This window comes from Bidens hawaiensis, unplaced genomic scaffold (genome assembly GCF_021521415.1).
Source record: "Bidens hawaiensis isolate Kalapana, Puna unplaced genomic scaffold, B.hawaiensis_p1.1 tig00004444_1, whole genome shotgun sequence".
NCBI lineage: Eukaryota > Viridiplantae > Streptophyta > Magnoliopsida > Asterales > Asteraceae > Bidens > Bidens hawaiensis.
The window spans coordinates 1,337,501-1,355,000 of record NW_027491267.1 but is presented as its reverse complement, the minus strand read 5'-3'; the positions used below and the strand labels follow the sequence as shown (position 1 = coordinate 1,355,000).

The 17,500-nt window shown below is 34.8% G+C and overlaps 3 protein-coding genes, 2 non-coding genes and 2 pseudogenes across 7 annotated transcripts in view; 4 read left to right on the top strand and 3 right to left on the bottom strand.

Moving 5' to 3' along the window:
* Positions 1-8,773, bottom strand: part of LOC143626603 (cytochrome b6) — a 35,731-nt gene extending 26,958 nt beyond the window's left edge. Inside the window, exon 1 of the mRNA XM_077096651.1 lies at positions 8,687-8,773. The gene's annotated coding sequence lies outside the window, so the exon portion shown is untranslated. The remainder of the gene's footprint in view (positions 1-8,686) is intronic.
* LOC143626578 (large ribosomal subunit protein uL14c pseudogene) lies at positions 2,182-2,967 on the top strand (annotated as a pseudogene).
* On the bottom strand, positions 5,798-7,193 carry LOC143626605 (cytochrome b6-f complex subunit 4-like). Its single transcript, XM_077096653.1, has 2 exons — positions 7,014-7,193; positions 5,798-6,303 (listed from the first exon to the last, which is right to left on the bottom strand). The coding sequence occupies exons 1-2, from the start codon at positions 7,105-7,107 to the stop codon at positions 5,828-5,830; spliced, it is 570 nt and encodes a 189-aa protein (XP_076952768.1). The 5' UTR covers positions 7,108-7,193; the 3' UTR covers positions 5,798-5,827.
* The window catches only part of LOC143626602 (cytochrome b6-like), a 116,659-nt gene continuing 106,171 nt past the window's right edge, over positions 7,013-17,500 (bottom strand). The window contains exons 2-3 of one of the 2 annotated variants that reach the window (XM_077096649.1): positions 8,639-8,700; positions 7,013-7,857 (exon numbers count right to left, since the gene is read on the bottom strand). In XM_077096649.1, coding sequence (XP_076952764.1) covers positions 7,215-7,857; positions 8,639-8,643 — 648 coding nt within the window. In that variant the 5' untranslated portion in view covers positions 8,644-8,700 and the 3' untranslated portion in view covers positions 7,013-7,214. Of the gene's footprint in view, positions 7,858-8,638; positions 8,772-17,500 lie in introns of those variants that run through there. The other variant, XM_077096650.1, reaches the window with a different exon arrangement.
* Positions 11,496-13,592, top strand: LOC143626608 (ATP-dependent Clp protease proteolytic subunit-like; annotated as a pseudogene). The gene is made up of 3 exons (XR_013152445.1): positions 11,496-11,632; positions 12,421-12,714; positions 13,364-13,592. The product of XR_013152445.1 is annotated as an ATP-dependent Clp protease proteolytic subunit-like (transcript).
* TRNAP-UGG (transfer RNA proline (anticodon UGG)) lies at positions 16,808-16,881 on the top strand. Its single transcript has one exon. It is a non-coding gene; the product is annotated as a tRNA-Pro (tRNA).
* TRNAW-CCA (transfer RNA tryptophan (anticodon CCA)) lies at positions 17,051-17,124 on the top strand. The gene has a single exon. It is a non-coding gene; the product is annotated as a tRNA-Trp (tRNA).

The window sequence follows — 17,500 nt, the reverse complement described above, 5'->3', positions numbered from 1 at the left end:
CATGGTCACAAAAAGCTAAATGGAAAAAAAAGGATACAACTATGTCGTATTATGATATGTATAGTAATGGGGGAACATGGGACAAAAAATAAATCCAATTGGTTTCAGACTTGGTACAACCCAAGGTCATCATTCCCTTTGGTTCGCACAACCAAAATATTATTCTGAGGGTCTGCAAGAAGATTAAAAAATAAGAAATTATATCAAGAATTATGTACAAAAAAATACGAAAACATCTTCTGGCGTCGAGGGAATTGCACGTATAGAGATTCAAAAAAGAATCGACCTAATCCAAATCATAATCTATATGGGATTTCCAAAAATATTAATTGAAAGTCGACCCCGAGGAATCGAAGAATTACAGATGAATTTACAAAAAGAATTTCATTCTGTAAATCGAAAACTTAACATTGTTATCACACGAATTGAAAAGCCTTATGGAAACCCTAATATTCTTGCAGAATTTATAGCCGGACAATTAAAAAATAGAGTTTCTTTTCGGAAAGCGATGAAAAAGGCTATAGAATTAACTGAAGAAGCAGATACAAAAGGAATTCAAGTGCAAATTGCAGGACGTATCGACGGAAAAGAAATTGCCCATGTTGAATGGGTCAGAGAGGGTAGGGTTCCACTACAAACCATTCGAGCTAAAATTGATTATTGTTCATAAACAGTTCGAACAATCTATGGGGTATTAGGCATAAAAATTTGGATATTTATAGAAGGTGGATAATAAACCTTTATTTCCCTTTGCATTCTATCCAGCGATGGAACAAAAAATGATAAATTCGTTTATTCTTTTTTTATGTTCAATAAAAAAAACGAACAATTATAATTCTATAGAGTTTAATAAAAATTCAATGAATCTTTTGATAAAATTGCTATGCTTAGTGTGTGACTCGTTGGTTTTTTGAGGGTTAGTATAAAAAACCAGCCTCATAGTATAAACAAATAACTATAGAAGTAATAACCAACTCATCAGTTCGTATTATCTGGATCCAAAGAACCAGTCAAGATATGATATATTGGTCATATTGTTGTAGCAACTGAAATCTTTTTTATTAAAAAAATTTCTAAGTTGTCAATCGAAATCAAAAAGAAATAGTATGGATAAATGGAAGGATGAGAGAAAGAAAGAAAAAGAATAAAGAATATTGATGATATAGATATAGAATTCCAATATGTAAGGTCTATGAGTCATCTAAGAAAAAATCTGCGTAATAAAGCATCAATACGGATTCATCATTAAATGGATCTGCTCATCGAACAAAAAATAAAGAGCTTCGAGCCAATAAAGACTAAGAATATTGACTCAAAAACTAATAGCTCCGTTGTAGAATTCAGACCTAACCATTAATTAAGAAGCGATGGGAACGATGGAACCTGTGAATTCAAAAGATTTTAGTGAAAAAGAATTAGAATGATTCATTGATCGGGATGGCGGAACCGGCCAGAGACCAATTCATCTATTCGGAAAAATTATGAACTAATGAGAGAACTGAAATAGAAATTGAAAGAGTAAATATTCGCCCGCGAAAACTTTATTTTCTTGGATTGCTAAAATTGGGACAATCCAATACGATAAAAAGTAAAACAAAAGAAAGATTTGTTTTAACATTATAAAACATTCTTTTAACATTATAAAACATTCTAAAATAGATAAATAAAAAATAGATAAATATAAGAAAAAATAGTTATTTAATATATTTATATTTAGTTATCGATAAAAACTAGATATACAAATTAATAATATATTTAATCTAGATTAAATGAAATCCATGATTCAGTATATTAATTATTAAAGTTAATTCAAATTATTTTCTATATGAATTGAATTCAAAATCTTGAATTTGAATTGATTTATTCGCGAGAGCTGGATGAGAAGAAACTCTCATGTCCGGTTCTGTAGTAGAGATGGAATTCAAAAAAACCATCAACTATAACCCCAAAAGAACCAGATTCCGTAAACAACATAGAGGAAGAATGAAGGGAATGTCTTATCGAGGTAATACTATTTGTTTTGGTAAATACGCTCTTCAGGCACTTGAACCCGCTTGGATCACATCTAGACAAATAGAAGCGGGTCGACGAGCAATGACACGAAATGCACGTCGCGGTGGAAAAATATGGGTCCGTATATTTCCAGATAAACCAGTTATAGTAAGGCCCGCTGAAACACGTATGGGTTCAGGTAAAGGCTCTCTCGAATATTGGGTAGCTGTTGTTAAACCAGGTCGAATCCTTTATGAAATGGGTGGAGTAACAGAAAATATAGCTAGAAGGGCTATTTCAATAGCAACGTCTAAAATGCCTATACGAGCTCAATTCATTATTTCGGGATAAAAAAAATAGGCCTTAAAAATAGCGAGTGCAGGTTTCTTTTTTTGAACAAATAATATTTCTTTTTTTCTTCGAACTTTGTATTGTAAAAAACAGATCAAAAAAATAAATAAATAAAATAAAATGATATGATTCAACCCCAGACCCATTTGAATGTAGCAGATAACAGCGGGGCTCGAGAATTGATGAGTATTCGAATCATAGGAGCTAGCAATCGTCGATATGCTCATATTGGTGACGTTATTGTTGCTGTGATCAAAGACGCAGTTCCAAACATGCCTCTAGAAAGAACAGAAGTGGTCAGAGCTGTAATTGTACGTACTTGTAAAGAACTTAAACGTGACAACGGTATGATAATACGATATGATGACAATGCTGCAGTTGTGATCGATCAAGAAGGAAATCCAAAAGGAACTCGAGTTTTTGGTGCGATTGCCCGAGAATTGAGACAGTTCAATTTTACTAAAATAGTTTCATTAGCTCCCGAGGTATTATAAAACGAGACCACGATATGGTTATAGGTTATAGTAGGGTATTTAAAATAAATAGATTAAGATTCATTTATTAGATTTTGTCTCACGTATATACCTTTCAAAATGAATATTCATAATTTCTAAAAAAAAATACGTAAAACAAAAAAAAAATACGTAAAAAAGCATGTTGATTATATCCAAATTTGGAGGCACCAATCATTTTAATTAATCATGGGTAGTGATACTATTGCTGACATAATAACCTCTATACGAAATACCGATATGTATAGAAAAAGCCTGGTTCGAGTAGCATCTACTAATATCAGCCAAAGTATTGTTAAAATACTTTTACGAGAGGGTTTTATCGAAAACGTGAGAAAACATCGAGAAAACAACAAATATTTTTTGGTTTTAACCCTACGACAAAGAAAGAATAGGAAAAGTACTTATCGAAATCTTTTAAATTTAAAACGGATAAGTCGGCCGGGTCTCCGAATCTATTCTAACTATCAAAGAATTCCTAGAATTTTAGGCGGGATAGGAGTTGTAATTCTTTTTACCTCTCGGGGTATAATGACAGACCGAGAGGCTCGACTAGAAAGAATAGGCGGAGAAATTTTGTGTTATATATGGTAATCTTTCTAATATCCGAATTGAATAGGAAACTTCTTTTTTGTGAAAAAGAAAAGATAAGGGGTGGGTTGTCTAATAGGGTTCTTCCTCCACTAGTTGATACTTCAAGGAGGTTTTACCTGGAATGAAAGAACAAAAATGGATTCATGAAGGTTTAATTACTAAATCGCTTCCCAACGGCATGTTCCGGGTTCATTTAGATAATGAAGATATGATTCTAGGTTATGTTTCAGGAAAGATCTGACGTAGTTTTATAAGAATATTGCCAGGAGATAGAGTCAAAATTGAAGTAAGTCGTTATGATTCAACCAGAGGTCGTATAATTTATCGACTCCGCAACAAAGATTCGAAAGATTAGGTGTTTTCACTATTTCTTTCACGGAAATACGATTTGAAATCGAAAATTTCAAGAAACTTATTTTCTTCCAAGAAATGGATTCAAAATTAAAGTAAGGAGTGGCAAATATGAAAATAAGAGCTTCTGTTCGTAAAATTTGTGAAAAATGTCGACTAATCCGTCGTCGGGGACGAATTATAGTAATTTATTCCAACCCAAGACATAAACAAAGAAAAGGATAATAAGACTCGTTAAAGACCCAATATACAAATAAGAAGGGGGATCTTTTTTTACATGAAATCGATATATCCATATATCTCTGACTCAAATTTATGAGATGATAAAATATGGCAAAAGCTATACAGAAAAAGAGTTCACGTGGACGTACTAGTTCACGTAAGAGTATATGTAAAATACCAAAGGGGGTTATTCATATTCAAGCAAGTTTCAATAATACCATTGTGACTGTTACAGATGTACGAGGGCGAGTGGTTTCTTGGTCCTCTGCTGGTACTTGTGGCTTCAAAGGTACAAGAAGAGGGACGCCGTTTGCTGCTCAAACCGCAGCGGCAAATGCTATTCGTGCAGTAGTAGATCAAGGTATGCAACGAGCAGAAGTCATGATTAAAGGTCCCGGAAGAGACGCAGCATTACGAGCTATTCGCAGAAGTGGTATACTATTAACTTTCGTACGGGATGTAACCCCTATGCCACATAATGGCTGTAGACCCCCGAAAAAAAGACGTGTGTAGAAAAAAATTGAAGAGATTTCAATAGCAAGAGAAACAAGAGAAATAAATGATTCAATGATCAGATCAAATAATATTATTATGGTTCGAGAGAAAATAACAGTATCTACTCTGACACTACAGTGGAAGTGTGTTGAATCAGCAGCAGACAGTAAGCGTCTTTTATATGGGCGCTTTATTCTGCCTCCACTTATGAAAGGTCAAGCAGACACAATAGGCATTGCGATGCGAAGAGCTTTGCTTGGAGAAATCGAAGGAACATGTATCACACGCGCAAAATCTGAGAAAATCTCACACGAATATTCTACCATAATGGGTATTCAAGAATCAGTACATGAAATGTTAATGAATTTGAAAGAAATCGTATTGAGAAGTAATCTCTATGGAACTTGTGAGGCGTCTATTTGTGTCAGGGCCCTTGGATATGTAACTGCTCAAGATATCATCTTACCGCCTTATGTAGAAATTGTCGATAATACACAGCATATAGCTAGCTTAACGGAACCCATTGAGTTGGTTATTAGATTACAAATAGAGAAGAATCGCGGATATCTTATAAAAGCGCCAAATACCTTTCAAGATGGAAGTTATCCTATAGATCCTGTATTCATGCCTGTTCGAAATGCGAATCATAGTATTCATTCTTATGAAAATGGTAACAAAGAGATACTATTTCTCGAAATATGGACAAATGGAAGTTTAACTCCTAAAGAAGCACTTCACGAAGCCTCCCGGAATTTGATTGATTTATTGATTCCCTTTTTACATACCAAAGAAGAAAATTTCAATTTAGAGGACAATCATCACATAGTTCCTTTACCCCCTTTTACCTTTTATGATAAATTGGATAAACTAACAAAAAAGAAAAAAAAATGGCGTTGAAATCGATTTTTATTGACCAATCAGAATTGCCTCCCAAAATCTATAATTGCCTCAAAAGGTCCAAGATATATACATTATTGGACCCTTTGAATAACAGTCAAGAAGATCTTATGAAAATGGAACATTTTCGCATAGAAGATGTCAAACAAATTTTAGGGATTCTAGAAAAAAATTTCGTAATTGATTTACCAAAAAATCAGTTTTAAACCCATTGGATTTTTTTCATCTTTTTTTTATAATTTAGAAAATGGCCGAAACGAAAATAGGTTTTGAATCTTCAGGACAATTAATATATTCGGAATCAACATAGATTCATAATTTAATTGAATAGATGTATCTAGGGAGAATTCACTTTGAAGCGACTGTTCCCTAGATACATACGTCTTGATATTTTATTTCACAACTGAATCAATTTAAAAAAGACCTAAAGTTAGGGATTTATCAATAGGTAATGTTGCACCAATACCCAACCAAAGGGCCACTGCAGTACCAATCAAAAATACGGTTGTCGCTACTGGACGACGAAATGGATTTTGGAATTTATTAACATTCTCTAAAAAGGGTACTGTTAATAATCCCGCGGGTACTGATACCATTAACAGAACACCCAATAATTTATTGGGTACTGTACGAAGTATTTGAAATACGGGAAAGAAATACCATTCGGGTAATATTTCCAAAGGAGTTGCAAACGGATCTACCGGTTCACCAAACATTGATGGTTCTAGAACCGCTAATCCTACGTTACATGCAATAGTACTTAGGATTACTACCGGAAAAATATATAAAAGATCGTTGGGCCATGCGGGCTCCCCGTAATAATTATGACCCATACCTTTAGCCAATTTAGCTCTTAATACAGGATCATTCAAGTCAGGTTTTTTTGTTATTGGGATAGGTGAATTCTTATAGATCCATCCCCCGGAGGAACCGGACATGATCATTTTTCATCTTCCGGCTCGAGCAAGAATAAAAAGAACAAACTGAATCCATATAAATGTTATCTAGACACCCGTATATAGGATATATGGATGCTTTTATGTAAGTAAAATAAAAATTTGACTGGATTCTTTTTTCTGGAGTTGAAACTATCAAGTGCAAAAAATGAAGTTCTTACAAATAAATACTCAATACCCAAGTAGGCTTATAAACTGGATCGTGATCTGATCAATTGCTTTTTGGGTCGTCTCAGACCTTAGGATTGGTGTTTATCCCCAAAATTTTTAGAGACCTTTTATAAACACACAAAGGATTTACTTGTTACTAATACAGCCCAGTCTCTGTTCCTTTTTAGACACCTTTTTTACTCCGATAGTATCATAGATTGCGCCAATGCAGAGGAAATGAAAGCATTTTATACTATACTATTAAATAATCTGAAGTTAAGTGAACTAGATCTTACGGAGCCTGCTCATGTATGACATGATTCGTATCTAATCATAGAAAAGATTTTCATTAAGCGAACCAGCCTATCCTCCGTATGGGCTTACGTGATGGTTGGAACAAAGACACATTTGGTTGTGAATTTAAACGTGGCAGATAAATAAATAGAAAAAAGGCACATATCTGCACAGACCAATCAATAGTTCAAGTCACACACTCCCATAATCCATTTTATCTTCGGAAAAATCCCTTCAACTATTGATGCCAAATCAAAAATATTGCGGAGTTCAAGGGAAGTATCCAAATACATGTCTTATTCTTTTCAATAATCCATACTTATAGCAATAAAATACTATAGTTCCTACCCCAAGTGATAAATGATGAATTCAAAATATCTATGCTATATCTTCTATGTATCTATAAAGGAGCAGAAATAGCTTGTTTACGTATCATTGGGAAGTGCATTAACATAAATACGGCAGTAAGAAGTGGCAATACAAAAGTATGTAAACTATAAAAACGAGTCAAAGTGGACTGTCCCACACTAGCACTTCCGCGCAATAATTCTACCAAAGGTGATCCTATTACAGGGATAGCGTCGGGTACACCCGTTACAATTTTCACGGCCCAATAACCAAATTGGTCCCAAGATAAAGAATAACCAGTTACACCAACAGATGCAGTCAATACAGCCAGAACCACACCTGTAACCCAAGTTAATTCACGCGGTTTTTTAAATCCACCGGTGAGATATACACGAAATACATGTAGGATCATCATTAGGACCATCATACTTGCCGACCATCGATGAACTGATCGGATTAACCCACCAAAATTAGCTTCAGTCATTATGTATTGAACAGAAGCAAAAGCATCAGTAACGGTCGGACGGTAGTAAAAGGTCATAGCAAATCCTGTAGCCACTTGTACTAAAAAACAAGTAAGCGTAATCCCCCCTAGACAATAAAATATGTTTACATGAGGAGGAACATATTTACTAGTTATATCATCCGCAATCGCCTGAATCTCGAGACGCTCTTCAAACCAATCATAAACTTTATTAAGATAGGTGCGATCCCCCCTCCGAGAACTGTATATGAGACTTTCATCTCGTACAGCTCAAGCAAAAACACCCAAATACTGGTTGGAACGGATATTTAATAGAAAGTTTGAAACTTCTTACTTTCCGATTCAATCTGCTATGAAGATAAGAATAAAAAAAATCAGTAAGTTCTTCTTCTTCTTTGTGGCGATAATACCAAAATATCAAGTTGGCTCAGTTGTCTTTATCTTGATCCTTACGGGCCTCTTGAATTATCTCTTCCCTATTTTTTTTATTTGATTTGTTTTTGTCTATCATTTTTATTATATTTGTTTTATTTATTATTTATAGGAATTCTCTTGTTAAGACCCTATGAATCGATTCAAACCTCAGATTCATACTAGAACCACGATGATTCAATAAAAATACTAAGTTAAGCCCAAAGATTCCCTGAGTAAGAACCATCGGATCATCGCTTATTCCACGAATAGATAATAACCAAAAATCCGAAGAAAGATTTATCTTTGCGTCAAAATAAGTATAAAAAGGCTTTTGAAATTTGAACGAAGAAAAAATTTCGATTTATATTTCTAAATTCTAATTCTTGGAAATTTTTTGGAGTCTGGCCGCGAGGTTTGAATATTAAGTATGAATCATAGTTTAAATAATTCTTAATCTATTTCATATATTCCGTGTTCCAGATACTAGAATAAATATCCGACGAAGGAGAACCATCTCTATCCAGATGACAAACCCATTCTCTGTACTATCAATAGGATCAATTATAACAAGTCACACACTCATATTCCAGAAATACAGAAACAAAGAAATTCCACGATCGAACTACCAAAATCAAATTAGCTAGAAATCCGAGCTCTAAAGGATTCATTTTTTATTTAAAAGCTAGGACTTGGGGGTTGTAATAGATCTAATTCATTGAAATTCCATCCAATAAAACGGAAGAATTATAAATCTCTAAAATAATAGATAGAAATACCGCAAATAGAGCCATTGCGACGCCCATCAAAGGGGTCGTTCCCCACCCAGGAGCTACTTTACCATATTCAGAATTCAAGGGTTTTAATAAAACCCCTACAGTAGTTCGTCTTGGACCAGATTTAGAATCGTTCTCAACAGTTTGTGTAGCCATAAATCCTATTTTATTCATTGAAATATGTTGACTTTGTATACCATCCCATTGTAAATAAACGATCTTATCATAGATCCATTGTGGTCTTGAAATTACATAATAATGGAAACAGCAAACCTAGTCGCCATCTTTATATCTGGTTTACTTGTAAGTTTTACTGGGTACGCCTTATATACCGCTTTTGGGCAACCTTCTCAACAACTAAGAGATCCATTCGAGAAACATGGGGACTAATTGAAGTAATGAGCCTCCCAATATTGGGAGGCTCATTACTTCAATTGCGATAATGAAAAATCATTTCATTTTTTTATTTTTTAGTTGAAATTTTCGGCGGTTCTCTAAAAAAGATAGCGAAAAAAATTATCCCTAGAGTCGAGACTAAGAGGAATGTATAAACCAATGCTTCCATAGATTCGATCGTGGTTTACAATTATAGCTTCCATACCTGTTTATTTTTGGGGGGATCATATTCCGGATAAAGAAAGAGCAAGAGTAACAAAAAAAATGACGATTCAAATCAAGATTTATCTGGTACCCTATATAAAAATAAAATCATAAAAAGAAAATCGATTCGAAAGAGACCAAAGAAATGTTGTATCAGGCTGCTTGTCTTCTTGTAGTTGGATCTCCAAGTTTTTGGAATGCTCCAAATTCTACTTTAGCATCCAAATCTGGGTCAATACCAGCGAAAACATCTCTAAACAAGGTTCGAGCACCATGCCAAATGTGTCCGAAGAAGAAGAGCAAAGCAAATGAAGCATGTCCAAAAGTAAACCAACCCCTTGGACAGCTACGAAAAACACCATCAGATTTCAAAGTAGCACGATCTAATTCAAAAATTTCCCCTAATTGAGCGTGTCTAGCATATTTTTTGATAGTAACAGGATCACTATAACTGACTCCATTGAGTTCACCACCGTAGAACTCAACAGTTACACCAACTTGTTCGACACTATACTTAGATTCTACCCTTCGAAACGGAACATCGGCCCTAACAATCCCGTCTCCGTCTACCAAAACGACCGGAAATGTTTCAAAAAAGGTAGGCATACGACGTACAAAAAGTTCACGGCCTTCTTTATCTCTAAAGATAGGATGTCCTAACCATCCAACCGCTATTCCATCCCCGTTATCCATTGAACCCGCCCTAAATAATCCCCCTTTTGCTGGATTATTTCCGATGTAATCATAAAAGGCTAATTTTTCAGGAATTTTAGCCCAAGCTTCTGATAAACTTTGATTTTCGGAGCACTAATTCTTCTATATATTTCTTGTTGGAAGTATCCCTGATCCCATTGATAACGAGTAGGCCCAAATAATTCGATGGGTGTAGTCGCTGAACCATACCACATTGTTCAGGCAACAACAAAAGCTGCAAAAAAGACAGCAGTGATACTACTGGAAAGGACAGTTTCAATATTGCCCATACGCAATCCTTTGTATAGACGTTGGGGCGGGCGGATGCTAAGATGGAATAGACCTGCTAATATGCCTAAAGTCCCTGCCGCAATATGATGAGAGGCTATTCCTCCCGGAACAAAAGGATCAAAACCCTCCACACCCCACGATGGATTTACAGATTGTACTTTTCCTGTTAGCCCATAAGGATCGGACACCCATATGCCAGGACCATACAAGCCTGTTACATGAAATGCACCAAAACCAAAGCAAGCCACACCTGCAAGAAATAAACGTATTCCAAAGATCTTGGGCAAATCCAAAGAGGGTTTTCCTGTACGTTCATCACAAAATATTTCGAGATCCCAATATACTCAATGCCAGATAGCTGCCAAAAAGCACAACCCAGAAAACAAAATATGCGCTCCAGCCACACCTTCGTAACTCCAAATACCCGGATTAGTTATAGTCCCCCGTGATACTCCAACCGCCCCAGGAATTGGTTATTCCTAAACGAGTCATGAAGGGTATAACGAACATACCCTGTCTCCACATTGGATCAAGAACAGGGTCAGAAGGATCAAAAACTTTTATTTCATCCAACCAGCAACCAAAGCTGTATGCATTATATGAACAGAAAGCAACCGTCCGAGATCATTCAATACAACGGTATGAACACGATACCAAGGCAAACCCATGGAAATACCCCTTTATGAAAGAAAAAAAAAGACACTATGTAACTTTATTGCATTGTAAAAGACTATACTATGACTATGTTATGGACCCCCCTATTTAGTTTTAGTAAATTATTTCAACGCAAGGGTTCATATTTGTTCTACTCTGTTGGTAATAATGGAACAATTTTGTTCGTAGGAACAAAGAGAAGCAGATTTATTCTATACTCGATAAGTACCAATACGCAATGGGGAAGTGAATGCCATTTTCTATGAGCGAATGTGCCCATACTTGTTCATCATTAGAGGACACTATTCGTAATAATTTTCCCTTTTTTTCTTGCTTTCTTTATCGAATTTTCATAAATGATGAATAAAATCTTATGAATTGAATAAACTCTGATTAGGATAAAGTACAATATTATAAAGAAAAAGAAAGGCTTTGTTACGTTTCCACATCAAAGTAAAATATAGTACTTAGTTCTTTTTTATTTCATTTAATGCCTATTGGTGTCCCAAAAGTACCTTTTCGAAGTCCTGGAGAGGAAGATGCATCTTGGCTTGACATATAGTGCGACTTGTCAGATATATTTGGTCATATGGGATTTCCCCGTTTTCTCCCCAATCTAGATATCCTCTGTTTCGCCCACGAAAGATTCATTTCATCATCAAAATTTTGGAGCGTGAAGTGCAATTAGATCCGTTTTGGGGGGGATTCAGATTACTATTATCAATTAGAAGAATTTATGGTTGTCTTAGTTGGACTACTACATTGAAGTATCCAGGCTCCGTTAAAAAAAACCAAGTGGTAATATATCTATTTCTATTTTATTTTATATCATAAAGTATTCCTTTTTTTAAAGAAAATTTTTTTTCAAACTATTATGTTAATCAATTGAGTAATATGCATGAATCCGTCAACCTTTTTTACGGAATGCATGAATTGAAAAAAGGGGGGATAACAAAAAGAAGTGGTAATGGGAACATTTGTACTATATGTGCAAATCAAAATCGGGCGGATCTTTACCCGGAGTAGAGCATAAACCTAAAAAGATTAAAGAGGCCCATTTAAGAACAAGAAAATGACATCGTGATTTGGATTGGATCTCGATGAAACAATCCTTCAATGAGAAGTTAATTGGATAAGTTTAATGAATTCTTTTTTTTTTTTTTTACATTCGTTATAAGGAAAGGAAAACAAACTCATATTTAGTGAAAAAAAAATCCTTTTATTATAAGTTAGAAGGAACTTGCTATGAAAAAAGAAAAAAAAATTGGAATATACACATTGATTTTTTTTGAACCGTATGCGTTAAAAGGCGCCTGTACTGTTCTTAAGGGATACAATTTGACCCTAATCAACCGACTTTATCGAGAAAGATTACTTTTTTTTAGGTCAAGAGGTTGATAGCGAGATCTCAAATCAACTTATTGGTCTTATGATATATCTCAGTATCGAGGATGATACCCAAGAGCTGTATTTATTATAAACTCTCCTGGCAGATGGGTAATACCGGGAGTGGCTCTTTATGATACTATGCAGTTTGTGCAACCAGATGTACATACAATATGCATGGGATCCGCTGCTTCAATGGGATCTTTTATCCTGGTCGGAGGAGAAATTACCAAACGTCTAGCATTCCCTCACGCTTGGCGCCAATGAGGCTTTTATTTATTTGAGAGAAAAAAGAAGACTATGCCTTCGCCATATGAAATATGAATATGAATATTAAGTAATAATAGCATGGCACTTTGAATTCGATATAAAACAAAATTTTTGTTTTCACACCATTAGCTTATGTATCGAGAGAGTAATATGATAAAAACGTATTTCCTATTTTCTTATTTTGGAAGTCCAGTTCAGCGTCACAAACTTTTTTCACACCAGAGGTCTCTTAACAATATTTCTATTAATGTTATGGAGCGAAAAAAAATTCTTTTTTCCTTAGTTTATTTATTATTTGATCAAATAAAAAGCAACTTTGGGATTGCTGAATGACAGACAAATCACAGACAAAAAAATATAATAAATATATATAGCAACGGAGCCATCATAGTATTTTTGAATTCCTCCGAAAGGAAGGGTGGTAAGTTGATCATTTACCGATCGGGGTCTGATCGATCCTATTTTTTATTTCTTTGATGGAAGGTAAGGGTCAATTTTATTGTAGAGCCGTATGCAATGCATAATGCCCGTACGGTTATTCAATTCTATCTTTTTTTCTTGTTATTCTTTTATCTTTCTTTTATCTTCCCCTCATCATGAAAAAGAGAGAAACCTTTTATTATCTTATATCATCAGGGTAATGATCCACCAACCTGCTGGTTCTTTTTTTGAAGTAGCAACGGGAGAATTCATCCTGGAAGTGGGAGAACTGCTGAAACTACGTGAAACCCTGACAAGGGTTTATGTACAAAGAACGGGCAAACCCTTATGGGTTGTATCCGAAGACATGGAAAGAGATGTTTTTATGTCAGCAACAGAGGCCCAAGCTTATGGAATTGTTGATCTTGTGGCGGTTGAATGACAATAACCTGGATTTCGCGTCAATTCTGAAATGAACCCTGCCGAGTTGAATATTATTATTCTATGGAATCTTTTTTATTATTCTATTGAATAAAAGTAATTGATAATCATCTGGTTAGGATCGATCTAAACCAGCCCATTATGTATATCATTCAACATGCCAACGATTAAACAACTTATTAGAAATACAAGAAGGCCAATTAGAAATGTCACAAAATCCCCCGCGCTTCGGGATGCCCTCAGCGCCGAGGAACATGTACTAGGGTGTATGTGCGACTCGTTCAGATCATGAACTAGAACAAAGGAAAGAGAACAATGTTCGAATATCAATGATCAAATAGGATATAACGGAAAAACAAACTAGATTTCCTATCTAAAAATGGATGATATCCCTTTTATTTTTTATGAAATTTATGGTTTCTGTTGGTGTAGATCCACTCACCTTAATTCAAAATGAGAAGCAATTCTCCATTGGTAGCAAATGGTTATCCATTAAGCGGAGGAAATCTTAGTTAACATAGACCCCTCTTGCAAGAACGAACTAACAGGGTCAGTTACCCAGCCAACCTTCATAATTAAATACCGTTACTGTATAGGTAGAGCTTGTTGTGAAAGACCTATTACTGGATAATTCATGGGTAGAGCCGAAGAATGTGAACTATACAAGTTAGCAATAACATTGATTAAATAAAGTAAAGGCTCCGGTGTATAGAGGAGACCTCACCGTTGAAGAAGTAACCATAGAAACGATGGAATCCACTATTTCTTTATCATTACTTTGATTTTTTAATACCTAGTATAGTCAAATTTCGTATTTCGAGGTGAAATGTCTAGAAAAAATCAAAAATTGTGGTTGGGAAGGTTATAGTAGCCAAAGCCATTGGAATTCTTAGTTTATACATTGGAAAAATCATTTTTGTTATTAATATACTAGGAAAGGGGCAAAAGAATAACTGAAAGAAAGGAAATCTAGGAAATCTATTAGTTATTCGTTAAAGTTTCATTTATTCAATGACCAGAATTAGACGGGGATATATCGCTCGGAGACGTAGAACAAAAATTCGTTTATTTGCATCAAGCTTTCGGGGGGCTCATTCAAGACTTACTCGAACTATTACTCAACAAAAAATAAGAGCTTTGGTTTCGGCTCATCGGGATAGGGATAGGAAAAGAATCCATTTTCGTCGTTTGTGGATCACTCAAATAAATGCAGCAATTAGCGAAAGGGGGGTATGCTATAGTTATAGTAGATTAATAAATGATCTGTACAAGAGACAGTTGCTTCAATCGTAAAATACTTGCACAAATAGCTATATCAAATAGGAATTGTCTTTATATGATTTCCAATGAGATTATAAAAGAAGTAAGTTGGAAGGAATCCACCGGTTAAACGGAGTTGCCCGGAGAATGAACTCCGGGAAGGTCGAATAAAAAAGAAAATAAAAATGAATAGAATATGAGAAAATATGAGAAAAAAAAGTTGTTAAAATAAAAATGAATCAACGCGTTCAAAAAAAAAAATTTCTTCTTCCCAGATTCTTCTTTTTTTTCTTATGACACGAGAATTCAATCCGGATTCTTGGATTTTGACCACAAAATAGAAATCCGCGTTTGAGTTCGGATGGGGGTTTGAATTCAAGTTAATAAAGAGTAAACCTACCTTTTTCTGCCTCTAAGACTAGTAGTTCTAGTGGTCGACTCAGTTCTTTCAAATTGTTTCTCATAATTAAGAAAAGGTAACAAAGATAAAATACGAGCTTGTTTTATAGCAATAGTAATTAATCGTTGTTGTTTCAAGGTCAATCTATTTACTCGTCTAGATAATATTTTTCCCTGTTCACTAATAAATCGACTAATTAAACTCATGTTTTTATAATCAATTCGATCCCCCGATTGGATCGGGGGCAAACGCTTACGAAAAGATCGCTTGGATTTAAGAAAAGTTCGCTTGGATTTATCCATTGTTTGGTTAGTCTTATCCCTAAAATCTTATTTCAGCCGTATCTATAATTAGAATAAATAAATAGGATTTGGTTTGTTTATAATTATTTTTAACTATGTTAAATATGTTATATATATAATGTCATTTTTCCCTTTCCTTGACTTGTAAGATTAAGATAAGGGCGCAAGTACTCGCTTCAATCTATTTCTTTATCTCCACGTGAATCGTATGTTTGTAACAATATGGACAGAATTTTCGTAACTCCAATCGATTAGGCGTATTGTGCCGGTTCATTTGAGTAATATATCGGGAAATGCCCGTTGATTCCTTATTAACACCGTTTCGAACACAAGCGGTACATTCCAAAAGAACCGATATTCGCACATCTTTACCCTTGGCCATGAACCTCCTTTGGATTTTTCATTTACTCAACTCTTCCTCTTTCAATCCGAAACGAAAAAGAAAAAAGGAAGGAAAAAACAAAATAGAATTTGTAACTTGCTATCCTCTTATGCAAGATTTCACTACACTCAATATCGGAAATAAGATAGAAAGATTTCTAAACTTTCAAATCACAGTACAGCATTTTATATATTATATAAGTATCTTGTATAATACTCTTTCCCTAGAACCACTGTTTGTATTCGACTTCCATAGAATGAAATATTCATTTCATTCCAACCAGAACCCGAGTCTCACAGCTGTTGAATGCACTTTTATTCTTTCTCTTTCCTCCCTTCTTCTAAAAAAGGGAAAAAAGACTAAAGAGGGGGCTGATATTTAATTGTATCTCTAATATTCTTTATTCCGTCCAGCGCCAATAACTAGAATGGGAACATCAACGCATCCGGGAAAAAACGATTAATCTCTATCAATAAACCTGCCAAAGAACCAAACCATAGAGTACTTAGTACCGGTGCCACGGAAAGATATGTTTTTAGATCTCGCATTGAAAAACCTCCTTCATTTTTTCATTTTATTGTAATCAATAAGATAATACATATTTAAATGTACAATTATCTAGTAAAAAAGATTTACTTTTTGTTAAGTACAGAAAAAACGTCCTTTTCTTCTCCAATATTCCCCAAAAAGACTCAGTTATTTTTCCTTGGGGTTCCGTTCCATATTTCATATAGATAGAAGTCTTTTGCTATTATTATATGTTAAATGAGACCAAAAAGACGAAATGAAAAGAAAAATTCTAGGTTTTAATAGAGGAGATAACGATGTGGAAGACAAGAAAGGAATTCTCTACAATGACACAGTAGACCAACGGAAGGGATGTAGCGCAGCTTGGTAGCGCGTTTGTTTTGGGTACAAAATGTCACGGGTTCAAATCCTGTCATCCCTACATATTACTACTCCTTTGAACAGTAATGAGGTATTTTTTAAGATCAACTCACAATGGACATATCATATAGAATCTTTCATTCTTATGACACTATATAGTATGCATACAAGATGTATTGGGGCCAATTCTTTTCTTTTTTCTTTACAGTATTCTCTTTTATGATAAGAAAGCGCTCTTAGTTCAGTTCGGTAGAACGCGGGTTTCCAAAACCCGATGTCGTAGGTTCAAATCCTACAGAGCGTGATTCGGATCTTCTTCGGTCGAATTCGGCTGAAACACTAACTGGAACTGGAACAGCAATCTTAGTTTGACCTCCTGGATATTAAACAAAGGAGGAGGTCAAAAAAAGGGGGGGATGTTAATTAATCAAAGGTCCAACTGATCGCCACGCCTGTAATGTAAATATGCAGTTACAAATAATCCAGCCAAAGTAATAGGAATTAGACCTAACACGATTCCAAAAAGAAAAACTTCAATCATTTCAATTTGTTTGAAAGGAGAAAAAAGAGGTAATATCTATACCTAAATATTAATCCAAATTACCACGAATCTCAATGACCAAGAATTGTAATTGACACGATAAGTAACTAGAAATACACAGAAGTTCGCGGAAAGATTT